Here is a 17727-nt window from a genome sequence, read left to right on the forward strand (position 1 = left end):
TTTATAATTTAATTATTTGGACTTCAGGCCAAAATTAAAAGTTGGGCGAAAAAATTTAAAACCCATAAAGCCTAAAAAAAATAGGCAATATAATTGGTAGCCCAAGGCATTGGACCAAAACTCTAATAGGCTATTAAAATTGGTAGCCCAAAATGAACCAAAGCCCACGAGGGTTTTTTGAAAAAATGGAACCTGGGAGCCTAAACCCAACAAAATTAGGCTAGACAAGAGGTGGATCGAGCTATAGGGAAAACAGTAGGCTTTCATGCATTGTTGGGCTATTGCAGGCAGGCCCAAAGTGCGGGTGGGACAAAAGCCCGGGGGTGCAGATCCACTGTGGCGCGTCACATGGGAGCACCACAGCCATGCGGGGCAAGCAAAACAGCTGCATTAGGCCGCTGCAAGCGAGTCCAGGAGGAAAAAACTGGTTTTTTTTTTCTTCAGTTGTTGCGGGCCGAGTTACCAGGGCCTAAATAAGGCTCAGTGGACCAAGAAAGTATCCCAGCCCCTGCTGGGTGTGCTCGTCAGAGGAGAAGGCCGATGTCGTCGCTTCTGGGGACGGTATCTTGGTCGGGAAACCTTGAGAGTGAGTTCCGATGCATGATGGTTCATCGAGGAACCAGTCTCAATGACGGAAGAGGATCCTCGACGTCGGAGAAGGGTAGAATCAAGAGGACCCGATTCGGGAATCTTCGATTTCAATGAATTTCAACGGAAATTCAAAAAACGTCATTGCAGACGACGATGAAAACCCAAACTAATTACGACTGCAAGTCGTGATGTCCAGAAAAAAAATGGCAATGCCATGGTCTCGGCTTCCGGCGAGGGTATGTTTTCTGGGTTGGGGATGACACAAAGGGTGTCGTTTCTTGGGTTCTTAGCAAAACAGATTTGTGCTCCAGTGCATTGCAGCTCCATGTCTTGCAAAGGGGCGCGGTGTGGCTCAAAGCCTACAGCTTGCTGGTTAAGGTCTCAAAACCCTAATTTTTTTCAATTCAATTATTTGCATATATAGTTTAATTTCATGCAATATCAATTCACATAATTCTATAATTATGAATATAATGCATACACAATTTATGTAGAATCTAAAATTTGAAAAATGTAAAGTTGGGTCATGCATTATGGTGAATGTTCATGCTATCAGGATTGTAAAAATATCGAGATAAAAATCGTTGTTTTGGAAGAACTTAGAACCTGATTGCGTGATGATATTGATGAACTGGTTTGATGCAGAAAATTATCTCTTCAATTTCCGCTTTCCATCTCCAAAGCTTGTATCACGTTTAAGAAAAAAAATTAAATTGAATCAATAAAAGTATATGAATTCAATAAAATTAAAATTTAATCAATTAAAAATAATTGAAACGTAAGACTCCCCTGATTGAAGACGAATAAATTCTCTTTAGCACAACGTGAAGAGCGTGCTAATAACGAGTTGTGGCCTATATTTACTGAGGGGTGTGGCATAAAGAGAAAGAGAGAGTGGAGAATAGGCTTGAGGAATTGTGTATTAATTCCCCAGTCCTTGTGCCTTTATTTATAGTGCTAAATAAAGTATATTACTAATTGAAGACGAATGAATTCTCTTTAGCACAACTTGAAAAGCATGCTGATAACGTGTTGTAGTCTATATTTACGAAGGGGTGCGGCATAGAGAGAATGAGAGAGTGAGGAATAGGCTTGAGGAATTGTGTATTAATTCCCCAGTCCTTGTGCCTTTATTTATAGTAATAAGGTGAAGAGAAACTTGCTTTCCAAGTAATACAAAGTATATTAGGAAAGATGTTCTAGATCCCAAAGGATTCCTACTTTATCTCTACTTAAGATTTACACCATTACATATTGATAAGAACATATGTCACAACAAATTTGAATTTGTTAACTATTATTTTTTTTCAATAACCATGATTAAACTATATAACACGTGGCAATCTGTTAAGATGGTGGTAATGCTCACTACCTTGTAAGGATGGTGAGCAAATTCGGACTTGTTAACCAAAATGCCACTCTTCAAGTGGCAAGCCTCCTTCCTATAAATCCTTAATTCACGCCACTATTTTTTAGAACTGATTATGTACTTCTAATGGAAGTCAGGTGCTTGGATCTACTAGATTGTAGTTTCTGAATAATAGTAAACCTGTCCACCAGGTTTAATTCACCTCAGATATAGGTTGTTTAATTTGGGTTATGAACCTTTAACAGAGGTTTCAATTTAGGGTTTTTGACTATCTCCATTTGAGGTTTGATATTTTGGATCTCCAAAGTAACTCGTTAATCGGTTCTAGCCTCTGAATATGAAGAGTAATAAGCTTGTTCGATATGTTAATTTGCGATTTTGGTTGGTTTATACAACGTAGCAAACCTGTTTTGATTTGGAGGGTTGGATTTAGTACACTAATGCGCGTCTCCCGCTTTCTGTCGCATCAACACCTTGAGAACATTGTAAAATTCAGCACAATCGATCATTCTTTGCGGGCTTATTAATCAAAAAGTGTTTAAAGAGGAACTACTTATTTCAACATATAATGACCATTCCTAACAAAGGAATAAGTTACAAAGCCATGTAAGAAGAAAATGCATGTAAAACAAACTGGCTCTAGCTTGGCACAAATTTACAGATGACTGCACAAAGTTAATAGAGTTCTTCAAGTGTGGCTTGCAGAGCTGAATACACAGCGCGCCAACCCTGTTGGGTAGGGTGAGCAGTGTCCCAAAAGAATGCAGATTCAGGATTTTTACAAATGGTGTACTTCTTTGAACCACTTTCATCCATACTCCCACAAGAATATTCACTGCTTATACCAATGCAGCATGGCCTTAATGGGTTCTCAAACTTTATACTTCCTGCTCAAGGACAAGATGATTTCACGTATTAGCATTTCATTCGATCTTTGTGTGCTTTAGTGCTTTAATATGATTTGTTAAAGGTCAGATAAATCCAGTGTTAAACAATATATACTACTTAAGATTTTTTTTTTTTTTTTTTTTTTTTTGCGGTCTTCACCGACTATGCCTCAATGACTCGATGATCTAACAACAGAACTTAGCAAATTTTAATGGGAAAAAGAAAATTTGTTAGTATAAGCTAAAGAGTAAGAGTTATATCGTACTCACCTAGATCTCCTTTGTTCTTGAACACCGACGTGAACGAGGCATAAAGATCAAGAATGATAAAAGAATTCTTGGTTTCGTTGTTCAACTTGGCCACAGCTTGCTGCAACAAAAGGTTGTGGAAACTGACTAGCGCGTTCTCAGTTCCATTGCATTGTTGGAATGAAAATGCTGCCGTGCTCGAGGGGAGACATCCCAAAGGTTGAAGAGCTGTCACAACTATTTTGCTCACTCCCAAGGCATAAATACGTTTCAAGTTCACAGTAACTTGATTCACGACTGATGTGATGAAGGGTTGCCAACCCTATAATGCACATATAATTGAAGAGAAAGAGGAGTTCAACACAAATAAATTGCATGTTGAGTGCATGCACGAAAAAATATTTGTAAATAACGTTTAATTGGCCAAAAAAAAAAATTCATTGTTGAAGTTAGTTAGAATTATAGCACATGTGTGATTGTGATTGTGTAAATCATGAGGAGAGATTATACAGGAATCCTATGAGATGTAGAAGATATGTTCTATTATTGTTTGTATTACTTGGAGAATAATAATTCGTGTAATTTTGTTATAGTGCTGTCACTCTATTGGACAAATACCCTACTATTTTTGGAAACGTAATACGGATACTCTTGATCTTTTTTTCTTTTTTTTTTTTTAATTTTTATTTTTATGAAAAATGTTATGTATGCTAACCTGAACAGAGCCATTTGTGGCGACATAAGTCCCGTAATCGTTACCCGCAACGGTGACGAGGGCGACTGAAGAGTGAAGATCTTTGGGAGTGAAGACATAGTCGTTTTTTATGAGCTTCTGGAAGAAGTCAATCTGGGTTGTCATGTTGGGATCCAAAACCAAGGTATTAAAAACACCTGTGCCTCCATATGCGAAATTCACTCCATACTTCAAATGTTTGGCCCCGACTTTTCTAAATCTGTATGGTATTGGAGACTTCACTCCTATAAACCTAGCTGCAATATCATGTGTGTTAGAATATGTTAGGGAGAAATTAGAATCATATATATGTAGGTCAGACTAATATGCCCTAATTGAATTCGAGAACTTATATATTTTGTGGATACTGCAAATGGTATAATGAATCTACACATGTTATAACATGTAGATTGGATTTTACCGTACTAACATTATAACTTGAAATATAAACTTGTCAGTTAACTCACGTGAATTGTTATATCACGTATATGTGCTCCAATACTATACAATATTTGTTTCAATCCAAAGGCTTTCCTTAAATTATAGCTTTTAATATATTCAGTAATTGATTTTGACTCAAGGGTTACCACATGCACTTGGGTAATTAGGTGGAGAAGAGCTTATAAGAAAGAAGAAAAACTTGTATGAAGTTCATGTGGCAAGGTCGAGTACATGACAAACTATTTCAGTTAAAAGATTGCAAAGCATCAACTTTAGAATTTTTTTAATTATTGAAACGCGCAATATTTTAATTGAGTTGTTCTAGCACTCAACATCTCGATACTAAAGGACAGAAATATTGTTTTACAACAGATAAATCGAGTACAAATCAGATTGATCAATTACTGAGAAAAAGAACAAAATTATAACTGTTGGAGGGAAAATAAAGTAAGTATGAATTGGTGTAGTAAAGGACAATGGGGACAGAGTGGGACAAAGAATGTTCAAGCAAAAAAGTAGAGAATTAGCACAGAAAATCCTGATTAAGAGTCGATAATGTAGATGAAGAGAAATATCAAGACTCGAAAAGGTTGAGCCAGCTCATGTGATAAAGTAAGAAATTACATGATGGTGGCCTGACATGACATAACAAATTACATGACGTGGCCTGACACGACATGTGGATTAAAAGCAAAAATAAAAATAAAAAGCATGCCCAATAATGCAACAACTTTACAGGTAAAAAGAAAACCACCCAATGAGGCCATTATATTAAGAGGAACCCACCAACACCACTCATTTTACAGCAATAATATATTACTAAGATAGCACTAAAGCGTAGGTAAACAAAGTAAACTGAGCTCTGGAAAAAAAAAAAACAAAGTAAACTGAGCAAAGAAAAAGAAAAGCTTGGTACTTTCACACCTTGGAACAAAAAGCAGAGAATTGCACATGAGTAGAGAGAGAATCAGAGAGAAGGGTAGGTACCAAGGAAATCGGTGAGGACCCGGCCATCGGAGAAACGGCCACTGGGTTTTCCCGGGAATGTGATTCCATAGGGTTGTTTCCAAGAACTGGCCACTGATTTCCCGTTGTTTCCTGTGTCAGAATATGAGTCTCCAAAAACAAATAGTTTCGTCGGCCGCCAATCAAATAGGTGGCGCTGTGTGTGGTGGTGGTGGTGAGCTGCTGAAACCAGCACCCCTTTTTGTCCTATAACAAAACGAAACCAAATCAAAACAGAGACAGGTATTGGAAAATTATTATTTTACACCCGTTTTTGTTTCTGCGCAATCTTGTTTATTTCTAATCTTTCGATTGAATAAATCGATGGAGAATATATAGACAGAAATAAACAGAATTTCCAGAAGGACAAAAAAAGTGAGCGTAAACCATTTTGACATAGTATTAACGCATATGCATGCATACCTGAGAGGAGGTAGAAGAGAAAGAGAGTGAGGAGGAGGAAGAGTGTTTGAGGTGGTTTCATGGTAGGCTGTGAAAGAAAGAAGCTTTGATTTGCTTAAAGAGATGTAAGATGGAGTTGGAGATCATGCACTACTTAAATTTAATGAAGATAGAAGGAAAGGAAGAATAACTGAGATTCTCAATGCTTTATATAGTGAAATCAGTGGCTAGTTTTGATCGACTGTGGACCTGTGGTGTGTGGCTGATGATAAAATATGTGAATGTTTAAGGGTGACATTGCAATTTGCGTTCTTTTTTCTTTATTTTCAGTCCAAAAAGTAAAGCCAAACCTCAAAAAAAATAACATGAATAAGTTATATTGTAATTATACAAACAATAAGAAGAACAAGATGAGAACTCTGCCTACTAATATTCGTAGGCACATGAACATATTCTGTTTCTCCGAAGGCTTCTGTCAAACAAGACGGGGGCCGCCCTTGCTAAGGTCTTCTGGTGAATGGACCGCCTGGATTCCTCGTCAAGAAAAGAATGAATAAAATATATCCTTCTAATGTATATGTGAAGAACAATGTGAAGTTTTAAAAGGGTCTAAAGTTTGAACAATGGTATTAGGACTCGTCTGTTTTCTGTGCTCCTGTTCCACAACGTGGGAGTATTGTAAACTATGTCATATAACTTAAGGGGCACAATACTTGGCTCCATACATATAAATAAGGGTATTTCCATATGACGATGTGACATAATTTTGAAACTGCTTAGGCATTCATATGATATATGTTGACAAATTGACATTTATGGTAAGTTATTGCTCATATCAAACCATTAATTAAATAAATATACATCATAGTATACATTTCATAATGGATGTGCTAGTATCGAACGATATTGGAAGTGATGAATTGATGTATGCTTCAATCAGTGTGACTCATTGAATCTTGGTGATCCCTCCACCAAAACGGTCAAGGTAAGTACTCTCCAAGAAGTGTGTCTAGGCAAGTAGTTAAGCCAAGTTGTATTGACATGAGAGCTTAGGGAAGATAGTTCAAGACTACACCATGTCATGTAGTTCATTAACTCCACATAACATCTGTTTGATATTTGTCATCAAACGTAAGAAATGGATTCATAATATTTATGGAACATAACATTACTCATATTGCATAATGAGGGATAAAGAATTGAAGTTGAAGGGGATTCTAAAATTCTCATTGACACTACCAATCTTAAGTCTGCAGTAACTTGGCGAATCAACACTTTAATCAAGCAAAGGCAGCGTGTGGTTTGTTATGTGATCTTTATAACATATTATTCATGAAGTCAACTTTGTGACGAATGCTTTAATTTGCTTCATTGGGTCATAATTTGGATGTAGTCTAAGTTGGTTAAACACCCTACCCCTGATGCGGCGCGGGCTTGCACTTGAGACTCTCTTGCTGTTGGATGTCTTAGAGGTTTTTCATTGTAATTTTTTTCCTATGCTATAAAAAAAGGAGCAACCCAAAACGTACTCATTAATAAATAATTATACATTGGACATACATAGATAACTTGCATGCAGGTGACTGGGATACATGACGTCGTAGGGCTTTTTGCTTCCACTTGAATCCGCGTAGATTTGATTTTTCAGAAACTTAAATAAATCAAGTCAATATTATAAAGTAAAAAACAAGTATTTCTAGTGTAAACCAGCTGTAACAAACGTAAGAACGACTCTAGGATTTATAACCCCAAGAGGTCAATGTTTAATTGTGCCTATTAAGATTCAAAGTGCTACGATCCATGAGAGCCAATGGGAAAACAAGAAAATAAAGGGTTTCTCCTATTAATATTGTGTTGGAAAATAATAATATTTAAGTTTATTTTATTGGTGGGTTTAATTTGGGCCCTTTGAGATTTTGTTTTCTTGCTTATTATTACTTATAGTGAGTTTGTATAAATACGATGTTTTGTTATTCAATTTAAAAGTCAGTGTTTAATTGTGCCTATTAAGATTCAAAGTGCTACTATCCATGAGAGCCAATGGGAAAACAAGAAAATAAAGGGTTTCTCCTATTAATATTGTGTTGGAAAATAATACTATTTAAGTTTATTTTATTGGTGGGTTTAATTTGGGCCCATTGGGATTTTGTTTCCTAGCCTATTAGTACTTATAGTGAGTTTGTATAAATACGATGTTGTTTTATTCAATTTAAAAGTCAGCTGAGATGTAGTCCAGAGGATTATAATAATGACAATATTTTATTTTAGTTAATAAAATTATATTCAGTGTTTGTAGTCGGTTTCTGTAAATTCCGTTTGTTATTCTTCGTTTGTTCATCGCAAACTTTATTGAACTCTTAAATAGGCCTTGATCAAGTGAAAGTAAATATCATGAAATAATTTTTTTGAAAGGTATTATGAAATACGTTGGTAACACTGTTGGGGTATGAAACTAGATGAAACTGTTAACTACATTGTAGTGTTTTGAAATTGAAAAGAAAATCAAGAACAATGGATGAAGAGAAGGATGAATACAGAGATATTAGAGAGAGAGTTTAGAGAGAGAAATAGGATTTGTATTAACTAATCAAATGAAGATTACACATACTGTTTATATAGAAATCCTAACCACTTTAACCAAATACTAACTACCTAACTATATTATTAACTGTATTACATTTTTACCCTTAATACTCCCCCTCAATCTCAACTGGGTTAACCCAGTTTGAGATTGGAAGAACAAAACCAGTAAACAGAACACAGAGTTGAATCATCTGCAACCTTGCAATCCCACTTCATCCACCTCAGATTCATTTCAGGATGCATTCAACCCGTCTCCAATTTCATCAACTCATTCAACTTGAGACGAACAAATAAATCTTCATTGCTTTGTCACTTGCAATTTGGAGCCGTGTATGATAGTGTGAAGGTGTTGATCTTTCTTCATTCGTCAATCGTGACATCTTTCCTCTGCCTTCTAATAGGATCAGATTCATTGTTGTGGTTGAGCTCTATTCAGATTTATAGAATACATAAGCCATTCCCCTGTCCAAACCAATCATGCACATTTCAAGAGTGTACACAGGTTCAAAGTTCTACTGGCTTTTCATCTGCATTACCTACTTCTTCCGATTTAACCCAGGCTCTTATTTCAAACATGCAAAATATGTCTGGAACTTCACAGACCCTTGATATGATTTCTAATTCTCAAAGCCAAATGCAACAGATAGTTCCACAACAGCAGTGGCAGCAGCAAGGATATATCCCAAAACTTGTCCAATCTCCACTAAAATAGCAGCAACAGTAACCAACTCAGTCGCAGTCATCTCAAAAATCTATTAAGCACATATTAAATCTTAACAAACCTTCTATGGTGAAATCACATCCATCTAGTCTTCAACAGAATCAACAATTTCCCATTCATCAGTCAACACAATCTATGCTTCAGCAGCATCCACAGTCATCAAACAACAAGCTTTACAATCACAGAAATCAAGAAACACAACCCTCTTCGGCAATCGGCCTTTAATGAAGAAAGGGAACAAGAACGACAAACAAAAAACTATTCAAGAACGTTACTCCGGCTATCAGCCTTTAAGGAGTAACACACAATATCTGAAACAAAACTTTTCACTCCAGCTATCGGCCTTGTGGAGGAAACAAACAACTTACACACACTTCTGGCTATCGGCCTTTCTGAAGTGGGTCATAAAAGGGAAATGGCTATCGGCCTCTCTATCCCAACAAACACCTCATTTATCTACAATTTTCATGATTTCAACACTTATGGCTATCGGCCTCTAACAATTATGCAATTTGAAGCAAAGAACTTTGACTGCGACATTCCATCAAACACATAGAGTGCAAGATAAAGGAACCTGACATTCTGCAAACCTTGAATCTGTACCCCAACTAGAGAAGATATGAACGAAGATATGCACCTCTGTTTCGATCAGAAATCAAACATTTTATACTCCATATTCTCCATTTTATACTGCTAAGATTGGGTGAAACTATAGAGACATCACCATTAGTCGAATTGCTGATAGACTGACCAAGTAACAGGGGTTCAGAACCATTTGTTGGGTAATATATAGCCAGTACTTTCATCCTCTACACGGGCAACAATATCCTCCACTCACAAAAACCAGAAACAATGCTAACAAACCCATCTTCAAAACCCATCGTACCAAGCCACAAATCACTACAATTCACCTTATTGAATACCCAAAGAAGACTCAAACTGACCACGACAATCAATAGTCTTGAATCCAAATATCCCAAATATTACACTAATATCCTAGAAGAGATTCAAAGATGAACAAAATAGGGAACATTTTCTTACTGAAACATTTAATCATACAGATTATGTGCACTGTGAAAACCCAGAAATCAAGAACCTGATAAGAACTTCAATCTTGACCCAAGAATGCTGAGAGAGAACCGAAACCAGAGCGAGATTCCGGAGGAGGTCTGGCGAAGCATGCTGTCCGTATCGTCGAAGGAGAAGAAGGCGTGTACGGAGGACCAGGAGGAGGACAGCGCGGGATCGTCGGAAGAGATGGAGTCGCCAAGGATTCAGATTTCTCAAGGAGTGCCTTGCAGAGAATGAGAAACATGGAGTCTTCACTATCTAAAGCCAGCCATACATACCCAGATTGCTCTTCCATGTCCACAAAGCTCCGTGCTATGACTCAAAATGCTGAAGAGCAAGTTCAGTCGCAGAAGCACATAGACAAGGAGATCGCCACCAAGATAGATGCTACTGCGACGGCGGGAAGGCCGGGATAACTAACCGGACCAGCCAAGATAAGTTCCCACTTCTAATTTGGCCCAAAGGATCAAGATTCAAGCTTACAGATGAAAAATTTTCCACAATTCCAACAACCAAGATATCATATCACCGATGATCTCTGGTAACAACCCAGAACGAAAATTTACCCAGAAATTACAGAGCGAACTAAATGATTCCGGAAGCACTGAAGAAATTATCGGAATACCTAATGAAGATCGAAGAGAAACTAAACTAGAAAAAAAATGAAAAACTAATGAAAAGTGGAACCACCAGAATCCATGGCGTGAGTCTGGTGGCTCTGATACCATGTTAACTACATTGTAGTGTTTTGAAATTGAAAAGAAAATCAAGAACAATGGATGAAGAGAAGGATGAACACAGAGATATTAGAGAGAGTTTAGAGAGAGAAATAGGATTTGTATTAACTAATCAAATGAAGATTACACATACTGTTTATATAGAAATCCTAACCACTTTAACCAAATACTAACTACCTAACTATATTATTAACTGTATTACATTTTTACCCTTAATAGAAACAACGTTATATATAGGCCGAAGGGATCAATGATACCAACACTAGTTTCTAATAAAAAAGATACTAACACTCTCTCATATCGATATGTTCATATTTTCGTTATAAATTCTACATGTATTTTCAATTTCAAGCACCTAATGATAATGTGAAGCGCAGAGATGGCTTAAAAGCAAGGCGAAACATGTGTATTGGGCCTCACTTTAAATTTGCCTCATATTTTCTTCATACACTTACTATATCTCATAAAATTTTATGTTTCAATTCTTCACTATAAAGAAGGAAAAAAAACTCTTTTTTTTTATAAATCTAATTTGACGTACCTCAAACTCATATTGTTGTGAAAAAACGTATTAAGGTACTGAATTAAGAAGTTCTCATTTCACTTTCGTCTTAGGCCTCAAGTTTGCATTGAGACGGCTCCGGTGAAATGGATGATGTTTACCATGTTTTGTTTAAGGATATAGAAGGGGCAAGAGTCGAACTATTTTCGTAAACACAAAACAAAGTGCTCAACGCTGATTAAGCTTGGAGTATAAAATTGTGGATGCTTTATTTATAAAGCCTTTGTGTCAAACTATATATGGCTGAATGAAGTCTTTTTTTTTATGGTCAAACCATTAAGTGACACATGTGACTACATAATATGTTTGATTTAATGACAGCGGTATCATCTGATCATTGAGTTGTTAGAGTTGGTTAAGCAGTCTGTTACTAGTTAAGTAGTCTCTAAATCTGCATTATGCTATTATATAAATAGCTTATGTAATTTCTCTTGTACGGTATTCAATTCATTCATACAATTACAGAGCGACTATTATATCATTCTTTCTCTAAAATTCTCATTCTCTTTTCGTTTTCTCTACATTTCTTAAATATTTCAATGTAGTTATTGTGTTAACAGGGTCCAGTTACGTACATTCAATGTTGGATCAATTACCACTATTAAGCCGGATCTTGAGATCCAAGATTATGTTAATAAGGGCGCAATGAGCATGGCTCAGCCTTTGAGAGGCCTAAAACTTTCACAAATCAGACTATTTTTTCTTAACAAAAGGGCGGTTTGTGGGCTTTTGAAAATTTAACCTAACCTTCGAGATCAGATCAAGTATCAATTGCCCAATTAATTATAGAAGATACTAAATAGACAAATTGACAATTTAATGAATTTTTATTATAGATTCGAACATAAGACGTCTCATATATAGCTAAAGAGTATTACCACCATACCATAGTATTAAGTGGCAATTTACTATCTAATAGTTATGATGATAACACATTTGTAGATCCAAAATCAACGATACAATGATATATTTACTCTAATTAAGGAGTGGTGGATTTAAGTTAAGCCATCTATATAAGTCGAACTTAAAATCTTTCACTTACACATAAAAATAAATACCACTATACTGAACCGAAGTAATAAGCGGCAAGTTAACCCCATCAATAAACTAAGGCCATTAGCCCTCTCCGTCATGTTGAAAATCAAATATTACATGATTACAATCAAAAGAGGAGAGAAAAGAAACCTAGTAATATTCTACCTTTCTTCAATTGGTGGAGTAATCCTAATGAGCAAGCCAGGGAAAACATCATCAGGGTCATGGATATGTGGATTCTCTTCAACAATGTAGGGGTCTCCACATTTTTCAATAATTGTTTGCAGAGTTTCTCCTTCACGAACCACATAAATTTCATCGCACGGCTTGTTCAAAGCATCCATTTGGAGTTGGACCTTCCTCGCCGTGAATTCGCTTTCGCTCGATTCACAGCAGCTTAGAACCAGAACGAGTGCCAAGAGCAAGGCACAATAACAAGCAATCTTCTCTGCCAAGATTACAGTACTTGATGAACACATAACACACACCATGTTGTTTTTTCTTAGAATCAGTGATTGCGGTACGTGGACGTGTTGGTCTTATATATATTTAAGAGAGAAGTAGTTTTTTTCTTTGGTAGTTGAAGTGGGTGCAATTCTTGGCGGGTGTTCAAACTTCAAACGCTTTCTTTTAATGTGTGATAGGTACAAATGCATGTCAAAACATAATAAAATAAAATAAAAAGAGCAAAAGAGTTAGTTAAACTGCTTTATTAAATGAATTTGGTCCTGGGTTTTGAAACCAACACTTTGTTATGTTCTTTTTATTTTTAAATTTTCTAATTTGTTTTGGTTGTAACAAGAAGCTAGCGGTGGAGAGGGTTATGGTCAAAGATGTTACGGAACCCAATCCCATGTCCAAGAAATTTATGAAATTAAATACTTTTAACCAAAAGCCAAAGAAGTTAAGCTTAACGAAAACTTTAAATAAGTTTATATAGTAAACAATAAAATGAATATATCGAAGGAAATTGAGCAACTGCTTTTGGAAATGATTATTTAATCTTTAGTAGCAGAGTTGTTCAAGTGTATTTTGTAAAGTTGAATACCCAACGCCCAATCCTTAAAAGAGGAAAATTGTCAAGTTTTCGTATGAAGTGAGTTTCCTAAGTTGATAAAACGAAATAATGAGGAAATTTAAAAAAAAAAATTGTTACAAGTTATTTCTTCACTGGAGATTGGTGTAGCGATCGAGAGGAAATGAAATTTCCTTGTTAAACAATTTCTTTGTCCTCGCTAAAAAGAGAAGGAATACAATCGCCCTCCCACCAAATATAGAAAGAATCCAACTTTATCCCTGCAAAATAAATTTCTTACGTGGAAAACGTTTTCATTGCTTTACTTCTCCCGCAAATTTACTTCAATCCCACTCCCACCAACCAAGTTTTTCATGAATGTACGAAACACATTGATGGCACGTTTATTAATTCGTAATCAGATTGAGAGGAATTGAATTGAAAATGAATCAGAATCGTATTATTTTGAAAGTTGTTTACTAAATTGTAATCGAAATCAAACTCTTTATTTTCATTCTGATTATGAGTGCATAAACATGCCATAAGAATAAATATCGTGTTGTCCGATATCCAATTCAATCTGGAGCTATTGTCACAGCTCACTAGCCCACAAAATGTCAGCTTGCCGACATGTTTACTAAATCACCTAGTGAGCCATCCTTTCGTTTCTAAATCACATAGCCAGCCATCATTTCGTTTCTTATTTGGCAAGTTAGACGTTCTTGACATCCACAATTCAATATGAGGGAGAGTGTTAACGGGAAGAAAGGAAGATTTGCTTGATTGTAGTATCATAAAAATGCCCCTAGTTGATTAAACGAAATTTTACGAGGATGTATTTCATTCTCATATATTTTACCGTATTTCTTGACATATCTAGATAGAAGACGATTCCACGAGTGTGTAGGCGAAAATCGTTCGTGAAACGGGGTGATAACAAAGAAGTTATCAACGATTGAAGTAGAGAGCAAAATAGACATTTTTCCATTAATTTTGGAAGGCTCCAAAAAAATCTGGAGCAAGGGGGATGCCACGTGAAAGGCAGTGGAGAGGTGAAGAAGGGTGGAGAAAAAAGGTGTTGGGTGGGGGGAGGGGTGAAGGACTCGCTTCCCTTCCAGGGGAGGACTCCTTCTTCTCTTAATTTTTGGGGGTGGTTGGGGGGGGGGGAGGGATTCCCTGAAGGGGAGGACTCCCTCTTCTCTTGATTTTTTGGGGGTGGTTGGAGAGGACACCCATAGGGAACGATTCCTGCGAGTCTGATCACCAAAACACTACCAGGGAAAAGAGAAAGAACTGGGAGAGGATGTGCAGATGGTCCTGACGAGCAGTCTTACGAGCTTATTGGTTTCTCCCCATTAGTCGATCCAAAAATAATGAGAAGAAAGGACAAATGGAAGGAAAGGATTAGAACTTAATTAGGAGCAGAGAGAAGGGAGTTGAAGATATTCATATCCTTCTCGTTTGGGATGTCAACCTGCAGTATGGGTTCATATTCTCAACTCTCTTTATCCTTTCCGTTTAGCTAATTCTTATTAATATTTCTTTCGGTTAATCTGTCGTGGATTAGCTATTGTTTGCAAAACTAGTATTATACATATGCAAATGCCTGAACCCTAGAATGGTTATAAAAGCCGAAAGGGATGTTTTGTTTAATTGCCCTGTTTCTGAAGACTTGTATTATGCAGAAAGCTATATTGTTGTATTACTACCCTTGGCAAAGTATTTCGTCTAGTCCACTTCAGGAAGCTGGTTGTTTTCCGAATGATTGTATACTAAATACATAATTACATATAAAGAGAAAATATATGCAGGTGGTTTTATCTACATGTGTATCAAAGTACATGCATATCTTCCTCACTCAATTTTTACAATCCAATCGGATTGGTTTTGAAGGAAACAAGCTATTTTATTTGCTACAATTAGTCCAGCTAATTATTATCAAACCATAGTTAGATTATTGCTTTTATATGTATTATTGGCTCTATGTTTTGATATAGAATTTGAAAGGGGTAATGCATGTAGTAATTGATTGTGATTGTATTTAAATTATATTGGTTGGTAAGGTTAGGGCTGGTATAGATATCGATAGTTTGACAAATCTGATTTAGCGTGATTACTATTTTGATTAAGTGCTTCATGTTTATACATCACTTTCTTTGTTTGAATGTTAAAATGGGTGTCTTAATAAGTATACATATCTATATGCATTACTACACTGAAACCAAAACCAATGACGATTCACATTTTGAAGCTATGTGCTTATACGTCTCATAAGGGTTACTATGTTTACTTGTACGTGTAATGACTTGCAATGGTGATAGGAGTTTATTGAAATGGTGAACTACGAAATGCTTGATCCTGCTCAATGGTATGTAGGCAGTCTAACAGGGATTAGATGCAGCCTTAAATAATCGAGAATTATATTTGTTGGGAAGTTGATTTCAGAAAAGTAATTCGATGAACAAGATGAAATTAAGTCTTATGTTTTTGGTAAGTAAATTTTGGTTGTAGATTTTGTGAGTAAGTAGGAACTTAAATAAAGAATAGTGTTTAATGGTAGTAAAATAAACAAGAGTATTGAATTGAGCCTATCATAGAAATTATTTCCCGAATATAAATATTTTGGGGCAGGGCGTTACATCACGTGTTTAATTTAATTTGGTCACATGTATACAAGAAACATGATTCAATTAACTCATATTCGAGGACAAGATCGATAAGATTATCCATAACTAAAACAAACACCAAAAGTGAATCCAAGAACATAGAAAAATGTTCATAAAGTAAATGGTTTACTAAGGGGATTCGGCCAACAAGGTCATCCATGTCAAAATTCTGCTCTTCCAACGATGTTTTGTGCGGTGGAGCAAAATTAGTCTCACATATTGACTACGAGAATGGTACTCCTCAACGACATTGGTAGGGGCACGAACAGGTGCATAACCAATAATCTATTTCATCGAGACGGAAGCACATTCTGCAGGGTTGAGGTTTGGGAACAATATTCCTAATTCTTGAAGTTTTAGGTCTTAGGTGTCAAGCATCAGGCTTCGGGCATGATGCCACACCTTGGCAGGCCCTATATGTTGTAAAAACAAACTCGAAATTGGATTGTTAGAGAGACAGACCAGGACTTGGGTTAGGTAGGCTTCAGTCGAAGCTAGTGAGTCTGTTTGGTAGGCCTATGTCGAAGCAGAGCAATACCATTCGGTGCACCTCTGTCGAAGCATAACATGCCATTCGGTGTATCCCTGCCGATGCAGGGCATCACCATTCGGTAGGCTTTGATCTAACTGGGTTGAGCCATTCGATAGACTTCAGCCGAACTGGGTTTATACCGTTCAGTAAACTTCAACCGAAGCTGGGTCTATACCTTTCTCTCATGTTTGTGGTAGTAATCAAATCTAGGAATTTGGTAAACTTCCACTTTCTACACTGTTTCTTCATGAGCGAGCTAGAAACAAGAAAGAATGAGAAAAGTATTCTCTAGTCAAAATTCAACCAGATTTATAACTTCAAAGTCATACTCATTCATGGACGTAATAATGGTGTGCTTCAGGCAATGTCTTTCATGATTAAACGGTCCGTATAAGCGAGTTAAATAGCAATGGAATCCTCGATCGGGAGGTATTTCCATTTGTAATGCTTCGGGCATAAGTCTTTGAGTGAAGATCATGGCGAAGGCTTATTCAACTCTTCAATACCATTGTTGGCTTCAATGATTACTCAGCTTCTTAATAGTCAAGTGGATATTCACGTCTTTTACCCACATAAAGTGATTTCGATCAAGAAACGTCCAAATCAGTGAAATTGAACTTGTTAGGGTTCGACAATCCACTAAATGAATGGAACAAGATTGTGATTGGTGCTATAAAAAATAAAATATCCATAAACTTTAAAGTTAGAACATTCGGGTTCTAAGACATGGTTTACATGAAAAAATCCGTTTTTCATGGGTGTATTGTTTTATGAAAACTTCGGGTTTCAAATGCACTAAATTCGAAACTACAGGTTCGAGTTTAGTTATGAACTTCCAGTTCATAAAAAGAGGTACATGTAAGAACACATAATACAATATACAACTAAATGTAGTGGATTTGGGTTACTTCAGGAACTCAAGTGTGAGTGCTTCGGGACTACGAAAGGTAGTCAACAATTCAAAGAAAAGAAATAAAATATTGAATCGTTAATTGCCAAAAAGTGGACTTCATGCCAATAATTTTGGATTAATTGTCAGATTAATGGATTGTTGGTCACTTTAATTAATTCAATAGATTGAGACCATTCGAGATCGATCCTAGAAGAAAAATAATACAAAGTTTCAGG

At 36.3% G+C, this 17727-nt stretch overlaps 1 protein-coding gene across 1 annotated transcript; it reads right to left on the minus strand.

The window, feature by feature from the left end:
• Nucleotides 1-2451: 2451 nt before the first annotated feature.
• Nucleotides 2452-6048, minus strand: LOC103453950 (GDSL esterase/lipase At5g03610-like). Its single transcript, XM_008393545.4, has 5 exons — nucleotides 5699-6048; nucleotides 5258-5482; nucleotides 3812-4086; nucleotides 3118-3418; nucleotides 2452-2847 (listed from the first exon to the last, which is right to left on the minus strand). Exons 1-5 carry the CDS (start codon nucleotides 5757-5759, stop codon nucleotides 2636-2638), a joined length of 1074 nt encoding a protein of 357 aa, XP_008391767.3. The 5' UTR covers nucleotides 5760-6048; the 3' UTR covers nucleotides 2452-2635.
• Nucleotides 6049-17727: the final 11679 nt, after the last annotated feature.

This window comes from Malus domestica, chromosome 14, assembly GCF_042453785.1.
Source record: "Malus domestica chromosome 14, GDT2T_hap1".
NCBI classification, from domain to species: domain Eukaryota; kingdom Viridiplantae; phylum Streptophyta; class Magnoliopsida; order Rosales; family Rosaceae; genus Malus; species Malus domestica.